Source organism: Prionailurus bengalensis, chromosome A1, assembly GCF_016509475.1.
Source record: "Prionailurus bengalensis isolate Pbe53 chromosome A1, Fcat_Pben_1.1_paternal_pri, whole genome shotgun sequence".
NCBI classification, from domain to species: domain Eukaryota; kingdom Metazoa; phylum Chordata; class Mammalia; order Carnivora; family Felidae; genus Prionailurus; species Prionailurus bengalensis.
In genome coordinates this window covers 142,069,158-142,082,991 of record NC_057343.1, presented here as the reverse complement: position 1 = coordinate 142,082,991, position 13,834 = coordinate 142,069,158, and the positions used below count along the sequence as shown (strand labels likewise).

Genomic DNA, 13,834 nt, shown 5'->3' with positions numbered 1-13,834 from the left:
AGATTTTATTAGTATTAGCCACATACTAAACTATTGACCACTGTGATCAGGTGAGGGGTGAATTCAGCAGGTACAAAACGGTTTGAGAGCATTCCTTAAACGTCTCCAGGAAGGTGATGCTATTAACAGCTATGGTTTGATGAAAATTTAAGAGCCAGCCATTATAATGAAAGTACTTTAAATATAGGATCTTATTCAATAACTCTTCAACAATTCTTTGGAGGTTGGAATTATCTTCAATTTAGAGACATGGAAACAAAGTGCTACAAGTGTTAAGAGACTCACCCACAGCCACACAACTAGCAAGATTTGAACTGAGGTCAGCCTGACTCCAGAGCCTGAGCAATGATGTTAATTTTTTTTTCCGCCCTGAAATATGGGACCAAAATTCCTACCGACTCTGTAATTGCATGGAACTGACTGGGCTAGGTGGAAGCCATGACTTCACAATAAAATGAAGGACAGACAGGACAGGAGAGTCCTGCAGCAAGTTACCATGTCAAAGCATCTCTACAACTCAGTCATTTCACTTAATATGTAAGGATAGCCCCCATGAGGCCATATGAGCTCCAATACTGAACAGTTCCAGAAAATCCGTGTCCGTGCAATATGGAAGAATAAATCTTAAAGCCAAGTACAGCCTTGGTAGGAAACATTTAGGCCACAGTTGTGATGAATAGGATTTCCAAATCCAGTTGGAAAGCCCAGCGGGAGTGGCAGAGCGGGGGAAGGCAGTGGACAGCACCGTAAGCAGAAACCTGCCAAATCTACATACTGAACAAGTAAATATCCTCAAGGCAGTGATGAAGCAAAGGCCACTCATTTTGAAATGCTGATATGAATCTCCTGCCTCAAAATATTTCTCCTACTTTTAATTTTCTTGCCAAGACTGGACAACAGGACTTTCAGTATCAGTCCCGGCCACTCCCCCCAGGAGAGACATCCTCTATGATACCATGCTGCACTTCTCCCCAACACTTCCACCCATTCCACTTCTCACACTGCTCCTGACAGCTCATGCAGGGCATGCAGAGCTCCATGTTACATGTCCTGACATGGGAGCAAGTTTCCCCCAGTGAACTGAGAAATGCACCCAAAAAGCAACCACATCCTGAAGTATTCTCATCAAGCAAGTTCCTCCCATGCCCTAAGGACTCTGGCGGATCCAGCTCTTTAACATTTGCAGCATGCCAGTGAAGTAAAAATAGATATTCTTCCCCAAGTTGGGGGAGGGGGAAGGCAGGGGGGAAAAAAAACAAACGAATACGAAGGCACTGGACATAGTATGATTTTTCTAAGACAGTCACATTATCAGTAGCAGAAGCACAAAAACACTTCACTAGATATAACTGTCCCTTAAGCTGGAGCGTTACAAATGATAGAACTGACTGAGCACACTTGTCTTCCACTGTAGCACCTATGACAGAGCCTTGAACATACAGGTGCTCTGGAGCTGGATTCTGAAGGGATCAATGAAAGTATGTTTCAATCAGACCAAGTGGGAATGACACGTTAGCTCTCAGTTGAGGGTGTTATATTTTTAAAAACAATCTCTTGATTACTGTGTACCTCACTCAGAGAGGGACTCCTGACCACTTGCATCTGCAGGCATCTAGGGCCAGACTCATGTGATGGGAATCAAGCAGTAAACACAGTAGCACTGGAAACATTCCGGCTCTTGCCCTGAGTGATGAGTTCACTGTATTCATTTCGTTATTTCATAGTTTATGAGTAGCAGTTAAAAATAAATCCAAAATTAGAGACCACTGTTTTTCAGTAGTGGAGTATAGAGCCGTTTATGGGAATTTTAATACTACCAAGGACTAGATCATGTCTGAGATGACAGAAATACAGTATATTTGAGACTCTGTTATAAAAATCTGACCACCAAACATGCATATTAAAAAATTACTCAAGGGGCGTCTGGATAGCTCAGTCAGGCATCCGACTTTGGTTCAGGTCATGATCTCACTGTTCGTGAGTTTGAGCCCTGCACTGGGCTCTGTGATGACAGCTCAAAGCCTGAAGCCTGCTGCAGATATTCTCTCTCTCTCTCTCTCTCTCTCTCTCTCTCTCTCTCTCTCTCTCCCCCTACCCTGCTCGTACTGTCTCTGTCTCTCTCTGATAATTTCTCTAAGAAATTATCATCTTGAATTGGGAGTAGGTAAAGACTTTTAGAATACAGAATGTAATAACTATAAAAGAAATGATAACTTAGGCTACATCAAAATTAAATTTTGCTCAAAAGTCAAAGTTAAGAAGATGAATAGAAAAATCAGCCTGGAAGAAAATATTCACAAAATCCATTTTTTTATTTTAAAGGTTTTATTTAAATTCAGTAGAGCTAACATATAGTTTAATATTGGTTTCAGGAGTGGAATTTAGTGATTCCTCACTTACATACAACACCCAGTACTTGTCACAACAGGTGCCTTTCTTAACACCCATCACCCATTTAGCCCATCCCCCCACTTCCCCTCCAGCAACCCTCAGTTTGTTCTTTATAGTTAAGAGTGTCTTATGGTTTGCCTCCCTGTCTTTTTTTTTTTCCTTTTCCCTTCCCCATGTTCATTTTTGTTTATTGAATTCCACATGAGTGAACTCATATGATACTTATCTTTCTCTGATTGATTTATTTTGCTCAGCATAATATACTCCTGCTCCATCCACGTAGTTGCAAATGGCAATATTTCATTCTTTTTGATGGCTGAATAACATTCCATTGTATATAAATACCACTTCTTTACTCATTCATCAGTTGATGGGACGTTTGAGCTCTTTCCATAATTTGGCTAATACTGATAATGCTGCTATAAACATCAGGGTGTGTGTGCGCCTTCAAATCAGTGTTTTTATATCTTCTGGGTAAATTCCTAATCATGCAATTGCTGGGTCATAGGGTATCTCTATTTTGAGTTTTTGAGGAACCTCATACTTTTCTCCACAGTGGCTGCACCAGTTTACATTCCCACCAACTTTCTCACATCCTCGCCGACACCTCTAATTTCCTGTGTTGGTAATTTTAAGCCATTCTGACAGGTGTGACGTGCTTTTCTCATTGTGGTTTTGATGTGTATTTCCCTGATGATGAGTGATACTGACATCTTTTCATGTGTCTGTTAGTCATCTGGAAGTCTGTGGAAAAATGTCTATTCGTGTCTTCTTCCCATTTCTTAACTCCCCATCATTTGTTTTTTGGGTGTTGAGCTTGATAAGTACAAATTTGGGATCATAACCTTTTATCAGGTCATTTGCAAATATCTTCCCCCATTCATAGGCTGCCTTTTAGTTTTGTCAATTATCTTCTTCGCTGTGCCGAAGCTTTTTACCTTGATAAAGTCTCAATATTTCAGGTTTGCTTTTGTTTACCTTACCTCCAGACACACGTCTAGCAAGAAGTTGCTATGGCAAAAGTCAAAGAGGTTATTCCCTGTGTTCTTCTCTAGGATTATTATGGTTTTCTGTCTCACATTTAGGTCTTTCATCCATTTTGAATTTATTTTTGTGTATGGTATAAGAAAGTGGTCCAGTTTCATTCTTCTGCATGTTGTCATCCAGTTTTCCCAGTACCATTTGTTGAAGAGACTTTTTTTTCCATTGGATTTTCTTTCCTGCTTTGTCAAAGATTAGCTGACCGTATAGTTGTGCATCCACTTCTGGGTTCTCTGTTCTGTTTCATGGATCTATGTGTCTGTTTTTATGCCAGTACCATACTGTCTTGATGACTCTATCTTTGAAACAGAGCTTGAAGTCTGGAATTCTGATGCCTCCAGCTTTTCTCTTCTCTTTCAAGGCTGCTTTGGGTATTCACGATCTTTTGTGGTCCCATACAAATTTTAGAAATGTTTGTTCTAGCTCTGTGAAAAATATTGGTTGTGTTTTGATAGGGACTGCATTTCAAGTGTAGATTGATTTGGGTAGTATCAATATTTTAACCATATTTGTCCTTCCAATGCATGAACATGGAATATTTTTCCATTTCTTTGTTTCCTCTTCAATTTTTCTTGTAAGTGTTCCACAGTTTCCGGAGTACAGATCTTTTATCTCTTTTGTTAGGTTTATTCCTAGCTCACTTACGGTTTTCGGTGCAATTGTAAATTGGACAGATTCTTTGATTTCTTTTCTTCCTGCTTCATTATTGATATACAGAAATGTAACAGATTTCTGTACATTCATTTTGTATCCAGTGAATTTGCTGAATTTACCAGTTCTAGCAATTTTTTGATGGAAACTTTGGGTTTTCTACACAGAGTATCGTTATCATCTGTGAACAGTGAAAGTTTGACTTTTCCCCTGGAAACCTGGGTGCATTTTACTTCTTTTTGTTGTCTGATTGCTGATGCTAGGACTTCTAGTACTATGGTAAACAACAATGGTGAGAGTGGACATCCTGGTCTTGTTCCTGACCTTAGAGTGAAAGCTCTCAGTTTTTCCCCATTAAGGATGATATTAGCTGTGGGTTTTCTTATCCAGCTTTCATGATGTTGAGGTATATTCCCTCTATCCCTACTCTGTTGAGAATTTTTATCAAGAGTGGATGCTGTATTTTGTCAAATGCTTTTTTGCATCTATTGGCAGGATTATATGGTTCTTATCCTTCCTTTTATTAAGGTGGTGTATCACATTGATTGATTTGCAGATATTGAACCATCCTTGCAGCCCAGGAATAAATCCCACTTTTTCATGCTGAATAATTCTTTTAATGTACTGATGGATTCGATATGCTGGTATTTTGTTGAGAATTTCTGCAACTAAGTTCATCAGGGATATTGGTCTGTTATTCTCCTTTTTAGTGGTGTGTTTGGTTTTGGAATCAAGGTACTGCTGGCCTCGTAGAATGAATTTGGAAGTTTTCCTTCCACTTCTATTTTTTGGAACAGTTTGAGAACAGGTATTAACTAGTGTCTAAATGTCTGGTAGAACTCCCCTGGGAAGCCATCTGGCCCTGGACTTTTGTTTGTTGGGAGATTTTTGATTACTGATTCAATTTCTTTGATGGTTATGGGTCTGTTCAAATTTTCTATTTCTTCCTGTTCCAGTTTTGGTAGTTTATATGTTTCTAGGAATTTATCCATTTCGTCCAGATGGCCCAATTTGTTGGCATATAACTTTTCATAATATTCTCTTATAATTATTTGTATTTCTGTGGTGTTGGCTGTGATCTATTTCATTCGTGGTTTTATATATTTGGGTCCTTTCCTTTTCTTTTTGATAAGTCTGGCTAGGGGTTTATCATTATTATTAATTCTTTCAAAGAACCAGCTCCTAGTTTCATTCATCTGTTCTACTGCCTTTTGTTTCTATATCATTTATGTCCACTGTAATCTTTATTATTTTCCTTCTTCTGCTGGCTTTAGGCTTCATTTACTTTTCCTTTTCTAGCTCCTTTAGGTTTAAGATTAGATTGTGTATTTGAGAGTTCTCCTGCTTCTTGAGGTAGGCTTGTATTGCTATATACTTCCCCCTTAGGACTACTTTTGCTGCATCCCAAAGATTTTGGACTATCGTGTTTTCATTTTCATTCACTTTCACGTACTTTTTTATTTTGTCTTTAATTTCCTCATTAACCCATTCATTCTTCAGTAGGATGTCCTTTAACCTCCATGTATTTGCAGTCTTTCCTTTTTTTTTTTTTTCCTGTGGTTGACTTCAAGTTTCATAGTGCTGTGGTCTGAAAACATGCAAGGTACGATCTCAAATCTTTTTGTACTTGTTAAGGACTGATTTATGACCCAGTACGTGATCTGTTCTGGAGATGTGTATCCTGCTGCTTTAGGATGGAATATGCTGAATATATTGGTTGCCTATCTGGTCCAGTGTGTCATTCAAAGCCATTGTATCCTGGTTGATTTTATACTTAGATGATCTGTTCATTGCTCTAAGTAGGGTATTAAAGTCCGTTACTATTATTGTATTGTTATCAATGAGTTTATGTTTGTTATTAACTGATTTATGTATTTGGGTGCTTTCAAGTTGGGGCATAAATATTTACAATAGATCTGTTGAATAGACCCCCTTTATTATGATATAGTGCCCTTTTTCATCTGTTATAGTCTTTGTTTTAAAATCTAGCTTAAGTATGGCGACTCTGGCTTTCTTTTGATGTTCTTTAGTATGATAAATGGTTCTTCATCCCCTCATTTTCAATCTGCAGGTGTCTTTAGGTCTAAAATGAGTCAGCTGTGGCACAAAAACAGACACATAGACCAATGGAATAGAATAGAAACCCCAGAACTAGACCCACAAACGGATGGCCAACTAATCTTTGACAAAGCAGGAAAGAACATTCAATGGAAAAAAGACAGCCTCTTTAACAAATGGTGCTGGGAGAACTGGACAGCAACATGCAGAAGGTTGAAACTAGACCACTTTCTCACACCATTCACAAAAATAAACTCAAAATGGATAAAGGACCTAAATGTGAGACAGGAAACCATCAAAACCTTAGAGGAGAAAGCAGGAAAAGACCTCTCTGACCTCAGCCGTAGCAATCTCTTACTCGACACATCCCCAAAGGCAAGGGAATTAAAAGCAAAAGTGATTACTGGGACCTTATGAAGATAAAAAGCTTCTGCACAGCAAAGGAAACAACCAACAAAACTAAAAGGCAACCAACGGAATGGGAAAAGATATTCGCAAATGACATATCGGACAAAGGGCTAGTATCCAAAATCTATAAAGAGCTCACCAAACTCCACACCCGAAAAACAAATAACCCAGTGAAGAAATGGGCAGAAAACATGAATAGACACTTTTCTAAAGAAGACATCCGGATGGCCAACAGGCACATGAAAAGATGTTCAGCGTCGCTCCTTATCAGGGAAATACAAATCAAAACCACACTCAGGTATCACCTCACGCCAGTCAGAGTGGCCAAAATGAACAAATCAGGAGACTATAGATGCTGGAGAGGATGTGGAGAAACGGGAACCCTCTTGCACTGTTGGTGGGAATGCAAATTGGTGCAGCCGTTCTGGAAAACAGTGTGGAGGTTCCTCAGAAAATTAAAAATAGACCTACCCTATGACCCAGCAATAGCACTGCTAGGAATTTATCCAAGGGATACAGGAGTACTGATGCATAGGGCCACTTGTACCCCAATGTTCATAGCAGCACTCTCAACAATAGCCAAATTATGGAAAGAGCCTAAATGTCCATCAACTGATGAATGGATAAAGAAATTGTGGTTTATATACACAATGGAATATTACGTGGCAATGAGAAAAAATGAAATATGGCCTTTTGTAGCAACGTGGATGGAACTGGAGAGTGTGATGCTAAGTGAAATAAGCCATACAGAGAAAGACAGATACCATATGGTTTCACTCTTATGTGGATCCTGAGAAACTTAACAGGAACCCATGGGGGAGGGGAAGGAAAAAAAAAAAAAAGAGGTTAGAGTGGGAGAGAGCCAAAGCATAAGAGACTGTTAAAAACTGAGAACAAACTGAGGGTTGATGGGGGGTGGGAGGGAGGAGAGGGTGGGTGATGGGTATTGAGGAGGGCACCTTTTGGGATGAGCACTGGGTGTTGTATGGAAACCAATTTGTCAATAAATTTCATATATTTAAAAAAAAATGAGTCAGCTGTGGGCAGCATATAGATAGATCTTGTTTTCTTATCCATTCTGATACCCTATGTCTTTTGATTGGAACATTTAGTCCACTTACACAGCAGTATCTATTATTGATAGATATGAATGTAGTGCCATTGTATTACCAGTAAAGTCATTGTTTCTGGAGATTTTCTGTTCCTTTCTAGTCTTTGTTGCTTTTGGTTTTTCTTTCCCAAAGAGTCCCCTTTAATATTTATTGTAAGGCTGGTTTAGTGGTCAAGAACTCTTTTAGTTTTTGTTTGTCTGGGAAACTCTTTATTTCTTCTTCTATTCTGAATGACAGACAGCCTTGCTGGATAAAATGTTCTTGAATGCATATTTTTCCCATTCAGCAACTTGAATATGTCATTCCACTCCCTTTTGGTCTGCCAAATTTCTCTGGAGAGATCTGCTGCAAATCTTATTAGCCTTTCCTGTTAGGTTGGGGATTTGTTTTCCCTTGCTGCTTTCTTTTCCTCTCTGTATTTTTCAAATTTTACTATGATAAGTCTTGGTGTTGGCCTTCTTTTGTTGATTTTGATGGGAGTTCTCTGAACCTTCTGGATTTGGATGCCCGTTTCCTTCCCCAGATGAGGTTAGCCTTCAGCTATAATTTGCTCAAATAAACTTTCTGCCCCCTTCTCCCACCCTTCTTCTTCTAACAAATGGTATTACACTTTATGGGGTTATTGAGTTCTCTAAGTCTACATTCGTGATCCAGTATTCTTCTTTCCCTCTTCTTTTCAGCTTCATTGTTTTCCATAATTTTATCTTCTATATTATTTATTCATTCCTCTGTTTCTTCCATCCTTGTAGTCATTACATTCAGTCGGTTTTGTACCTTAATTATACTGGGGTCTTCTATTGCTTTTCTCAAGCCTAGTTAGTATCTATGACTGTTGGTTTAAATTCTGGCTCAGGCATATTACTTATATGTGTTTTGATTCGATCCCTGGCTATGACCTCTTTTGTTCTTTATTTTGGGGTGAATTCCTCCACCTTGGTATTGTATCTGGGTCTCTGTCTTCTGTGTGTTAGGAAAACCTATTATGTTTCCTGCTCCTGAGAGTAATGTCTATATTAAGAAGAAGTCCTATACTGTCCGCTTCAGGAAGTGTTTCTGGTGGATACTGTGTGCACTCCACTATTGTGTTTTGGCTGCACTTTCCCTCTGGTCAGTCCTCTGCACAGTTTCTCTTTGCCTGCATGAGAATTGTCCGGACCTTGTCCACTGTGTGGCAAGTTTTAACGAAGTGTGCTTTGGTCTGCTTATTACAAAAAGGTAGATCCTATTTCCCCCAGAGCTGAAGCTTTTAGCACTCTACGATCAGATTTGGTGCACGCAGGGGTTTGTAAAGATCTTCTGGGGTTGGGGCCCGCAGCTGCTCTGACTCTCAGGCCCTAGTTCACAAGCACCTGTGGAGAGCAGGGGATGAGGCTTGGTGTAAATAGTTCAAGCCTCCATGCTACTCACTGAAGTCCATCCATACTAATGGGCAGGGGTAAAAATGGCATCAGCTGGCTCTCTCCTCCCAGAGAGGAGAGTTCATGCCCGCTACTCTTCAGGATGCCCTCACAGAAGAGTGAACAATCTCCTCTAATTTGCTGCAGACATCCATCAGATCCCTGCCTTCAACCTGGTCCAAGCCATCTGCCCAACCAGCAGTGCAGTGCTCCTGTGTTTTACATCAGGCATGCCAGATGTGTTTCATATCTCCAAATCTTAGGGACAGGGCACAGCACAGACCTGTGTTGATCCTCTGAGGGAGGGTCTTGCTGCACTGTGGCTCGTGCCCATTTGCCCCAGAAGGGCAATCACATGAACGCAAAGGGGCTTGGAGTGTATGGTAAAGTGAAGCAAAAAGCTGGCATCCAATTAGCTGCCCTCAGCAGGTGTCTCTGATTGTATGCTAATAAATGGGGCAGTTCAACGGCACCCACTAGCTCTGTGGTCCCTGGAGAGGCAGTGCCACCTCTCCCAAATGCACTCCAGGAAGGGGAACTGTCTCTCCCAGTGCGACTCAAGGGATCCTGAGCCCATTCTGTTCACTTCTGGGCCCTCTGCCCTCCTTATCCACAGAAGCACCACTATGCCCACCAGGCTCCACCCAGCAATGGCATAGACTTCTAAAACTTTAGTCTTTGAGCCCCGTGGCTTGTAAAAACTTGCAATCATCAGCCCCTTTCGTTTTGCCTGCCAACGGTTTTAGGGAAGTACTTTTCTTGTGCAATGCCATGCCCTCTGTTCTTTCTGTCCCTCCCTCTCCCTCCCTCCCTCATCAGGGATCCCTCCCCTCTGCAGCACTGGTGATTCTTTTCTCCCCCAAATCACATATCCTCTCCATTCCACAGTGTGGCCTCTTTTCTCCTTCTAGTTGTACAGTTTGTTCTCTCAGTCCTCAGATCCATTTCATGGGTATTCAGAATGATTTAATATTTATCTAGCTGTGTTTGAGGGATAAGGCAAGCATAGGGTCCTCCTACTACTCTGCTGTCTTAACTCCTCCAATATTCTCAAAATCTGACAAAGGACTTGTAATAAGAATATATAATGAACTACAATTCAATAATGTTTTAGAAGTCAATCTAATTGGGGTGACTGGATGGCTCAGTCAGTTAAGTGTTTGACTTTAGCTCAGGTCACGATCTCAGGATTCATGGGTTCAAGCCCTGCATTGGGCTCTCTGCTGTCAGTGTAGAGACTGCTTCAGATCCTCTGTCTCCCTCTCTCTCTGCTCCTTCCCTACTTGGGCGCTCTATCTCTCTCAAAAATACATGGACATTAATAAAAAGTCAATCCAATTAAAAATAAGACTTAACCAAACATTCACAAAAGATAAAAGAATTGCCAATAAGCCAATAAAATTCTCAACATTACTAGTCATGGAGGAATAGAAATTTAATTCACCATAAGATAATTAGCTAAAATTAGAAGACTGAAACACGAGTCATTACCACGGATTTGGAATAACCAGAACTCTCATAGTGTGTGCAGGAATATAAAACAGTACAACCCACTTTGAGAAGAAATATCGAAGTCTCTTACAAAATTAAACACACCATTATTTTGGAGTTTCTAACAAGACAAAGAGGCAAATAAAATGAAACAAAAGGCATTCCGATAGGAAAGGAAGAAGTAACGGCATGACCCTGTATATAGACAATCCTCAAGAACCCATAAAAAACTCCAAGAGCTAATGAAGGAGCTCAGCAAGGTTGTAAAATACAAGATAAACAAAAATACATTTTATTTCTATATACTAGCAATGAATAATGCAAAAATGAAATTAAGGAAATAATTCCATTTACCATAGTATCACACAATAAATTTAAAATACCAAAGACATACACTATACAACACTGTTAAAAGAGGTTAAAGAAAATCTAAATAAATAAAAACATCGTATTAATGAACTGGGAGACAAAATTGTTAATGTTGCAATATTCAAAACCAGATTTATAATCTGTTGTATGATTTGCAATCATTTAGGGGACTCACACCACACAGCACAGTAATCAAGATAGTGTGGTACTGGCACAGGACAAACATACATACCAATGGAACAGAATTGAGAATACAGAAAATAAACCTTCACACTTATGGTCAGTTCATTTTTGACAAAGGTGCCAAGACAATTCAATGGGGGAAAGAATATTCTTTTTAACAAGTGGTGCTGTGACAACTCAATATCCACATGTAAAAGAATGAAGCCCTACCTCAAATCATATACAAAAATTAACTCAGAATGAACCATAGAGCTAAATTTAGGAGGTAAAACTCCTAGAAAAAACCAAAGCAATCAATCTTTGTGACCTCAGATTGGACAACTGATTCTTACACACGACATCAAAAGATGATGAATGAAGAAAAATTTCAGACCTATAGCCTGACCCCTTTGAAATAAAGCTTTAAAATATTCAAAAGCAAAGTAATTATTATGAATGGACACACACATATGTAGAATAAATATACAAACACCTAGCATAATCAATTTCCAAAGAGTGGTTACTTTTAGGGAGGTGAGGATTGGAGGGGAGCAATACAGAAAGATAATTAAGGGTAATCTTTAATTTCTGGAGAACAAACTCAAACAGAGAAAGTATAATGTTAATATTCAATAAAAGGGGCACAGCTATACTCATGCACTTTAATGAGTATTTGAAATACTTTACAATTTGACAAATTATGTTTTTAAAAGTCGAGACATCCTTAGTATGATCATTAATTTCCAGTACAACAGAGAGGAAAAATTAAGGTAAATTAAACTAATTGTTCCACAACTATACTAATCTCAAGGAACATTCTGGAAATTGCTTTGGGAATAAACACCATTATTAGATCCTTTGTCATTGCCTTTATTCAAAATGGAGCACAAAGTACACGCCCCTAGAATGATTACTGGAATTTTCCACTTGTTTGTATTCTATACAGATAGTTGTGGCTTATGTTTATTTTAGTAAATTCTTTTTTCTCTCTCTACTCCTAAATTTGTTTTCATCCAATTTTCCCAAGCTAAATATCTTCCTTTTGTTTTTTTCCTTTCCCTAGATTTGTATTTCCTTTCCTAAGCAACAATAAAACATTATTTTCTTTTCCATTTGCTCATAAATCAAACAGTACATTTCCTTGTTTGGTTTTTCACTTTCATCTACATGTTTGGTTTGCTTACATTTTTTTTTTCTGCATTATGCACTTTTCCCAAGTAATTTTCCCAATGCACAAGCTTCCAGGTGTTAACAAACTACTTTTTTATAGGGAGAAGGCTTGCTCATTTAGGCCTATCGGGAAGATGTGTATGCAGATGGAGATTTAACAATAACCACTGTTGGTTTAAAAGGGTACCAATCCCTCCACCCATGTTCCTCTGAAGCGGCCAATAGACCCTGAGGGCTGTGGGGAGGATGGCTGCAAAGCTGCTGCCATTTTTAGAGTCAGGTGAATGCCATAGGCCCTGGGCCTTCTCTTCCTGGAGCTCGCTCAGTGCTAAAGAGTCCAGACGAACACATGGCTCAAGACACACAGGACAAGAAAGAGGAGCCTCCTGTCTTTTCTTCCCAGCCAACAATAGTTGTCATTTACTGAGACCTCTACAGCCAAACAGTCTTCTAGGCACTCAGTGCCATTTAATCTAACTAGGGGTTAAATTAATTAACCCCTCCCATGAGAGAGGGGAATTATCATCTCTACAGACAGGGCACTGGGTAGAGAAGTCAAGCAATATAAGCAAGGTCACATAGCTTAGTGACCTGGCTGGTAAAGCCAAGATTCACATCCACCTGTGGCTCATGGCAAAAGCCCTGACACTTGCTACACATAGCTTCTTCCCTTTCTGACTGCTGCAGGGTGTGAGCAGTCCAAGTTTTTAGTGAGAGTTGTCCTCCCTCCCAACCCACCACACAACCTACCTCCTGTATTTATACTCAAGACGGGGCAGTGTTTAAATCCTCAAGCAAACAATTTGATTCCTCAAGTATGACATTACGAAAAGTCAGCAGTTTCACAAAGACATATATACACAGTCTGTATGCATGTACAGGTGTGTTTGGAGGGGCAAGGATGGCTACGTGCTGTAATAGTGAAAGAGCCCCTCCAGGAACAAAGCCCCAGCTGAGTAATGGAGGCATACCTGAATAGGATCCTGTGTCAGTCTCATGGGCCCAATGCGTACCTCCGCAGAAGAAACCTGCTGAATAAAGGACAAAACATGAGATGTGTCGAGTCAAACTACCAGGAGTGACGAATTCTTCCTTCCTCAGAATATTACATTATGCCACTTTATAGACCCTAACCGTAAGGATTCAGTTTACTGACACGGAGAAAATAAAACATCATACACAGCATAATCCTGGTTTTGTGTAAGAATGTATACATTTATACCTGCTGAAAATGTCTTGGAGGGATAGCATCAAATATGAAGTAGTGGATTTCAGGTTGTTTTTAAGTATGGGTTTTTATAATAAACAAGTACCGTTTTATGGGAGAAAAACATTATTTTCTGAGCACCTACTATGTGCTCGGCACCATGGTAGACAATTATTATTCTGAAATCTTGAGTACAAGTTTTTCTTAAATGTGAGAACTGCAACATCTCTATGGTTTTAAGATCTGTTCCTTTATTTAGATCTTCATTTCCTTATCTTCATTTTATACGAGGAATAAACAGCTTACTCTTGCCCATTGTTTACCATGAATAAACTCATTTCAATTGGACCTCTTCAAATCAACTAAGGAACCCCATA

At 39.5% G+C, this 13,834-nt stretch overlaps 1 protein-coding gene across 2 annotated transcripts in view; it reads right to left on the bottom strand.

Annotated features, from left to right (window-relative positions):
- PDE8B (phosphodiesterase 8B) overlaps nt 1–13,834 on the bottom strand; it is a 240,900-nt gene that overhangs the window by 129,214 nt on the left and 97,852 nt on the right. Inside the window, exon 2 of one of the 2 annotated variants that reach the window (XM_043592585.1) lies at nt 13,222–13,281. In XM_043592585.1, the coding sequence (XP_043448520.1) occupies nt 13,222–13,281 (60 nt within the window). The remainder of the gene's footprint in view (nt 1–13,221; nt 13,282–13,834) is intronic. The other variant, XM_043592592.1, reaches the window with a different exon arrangement.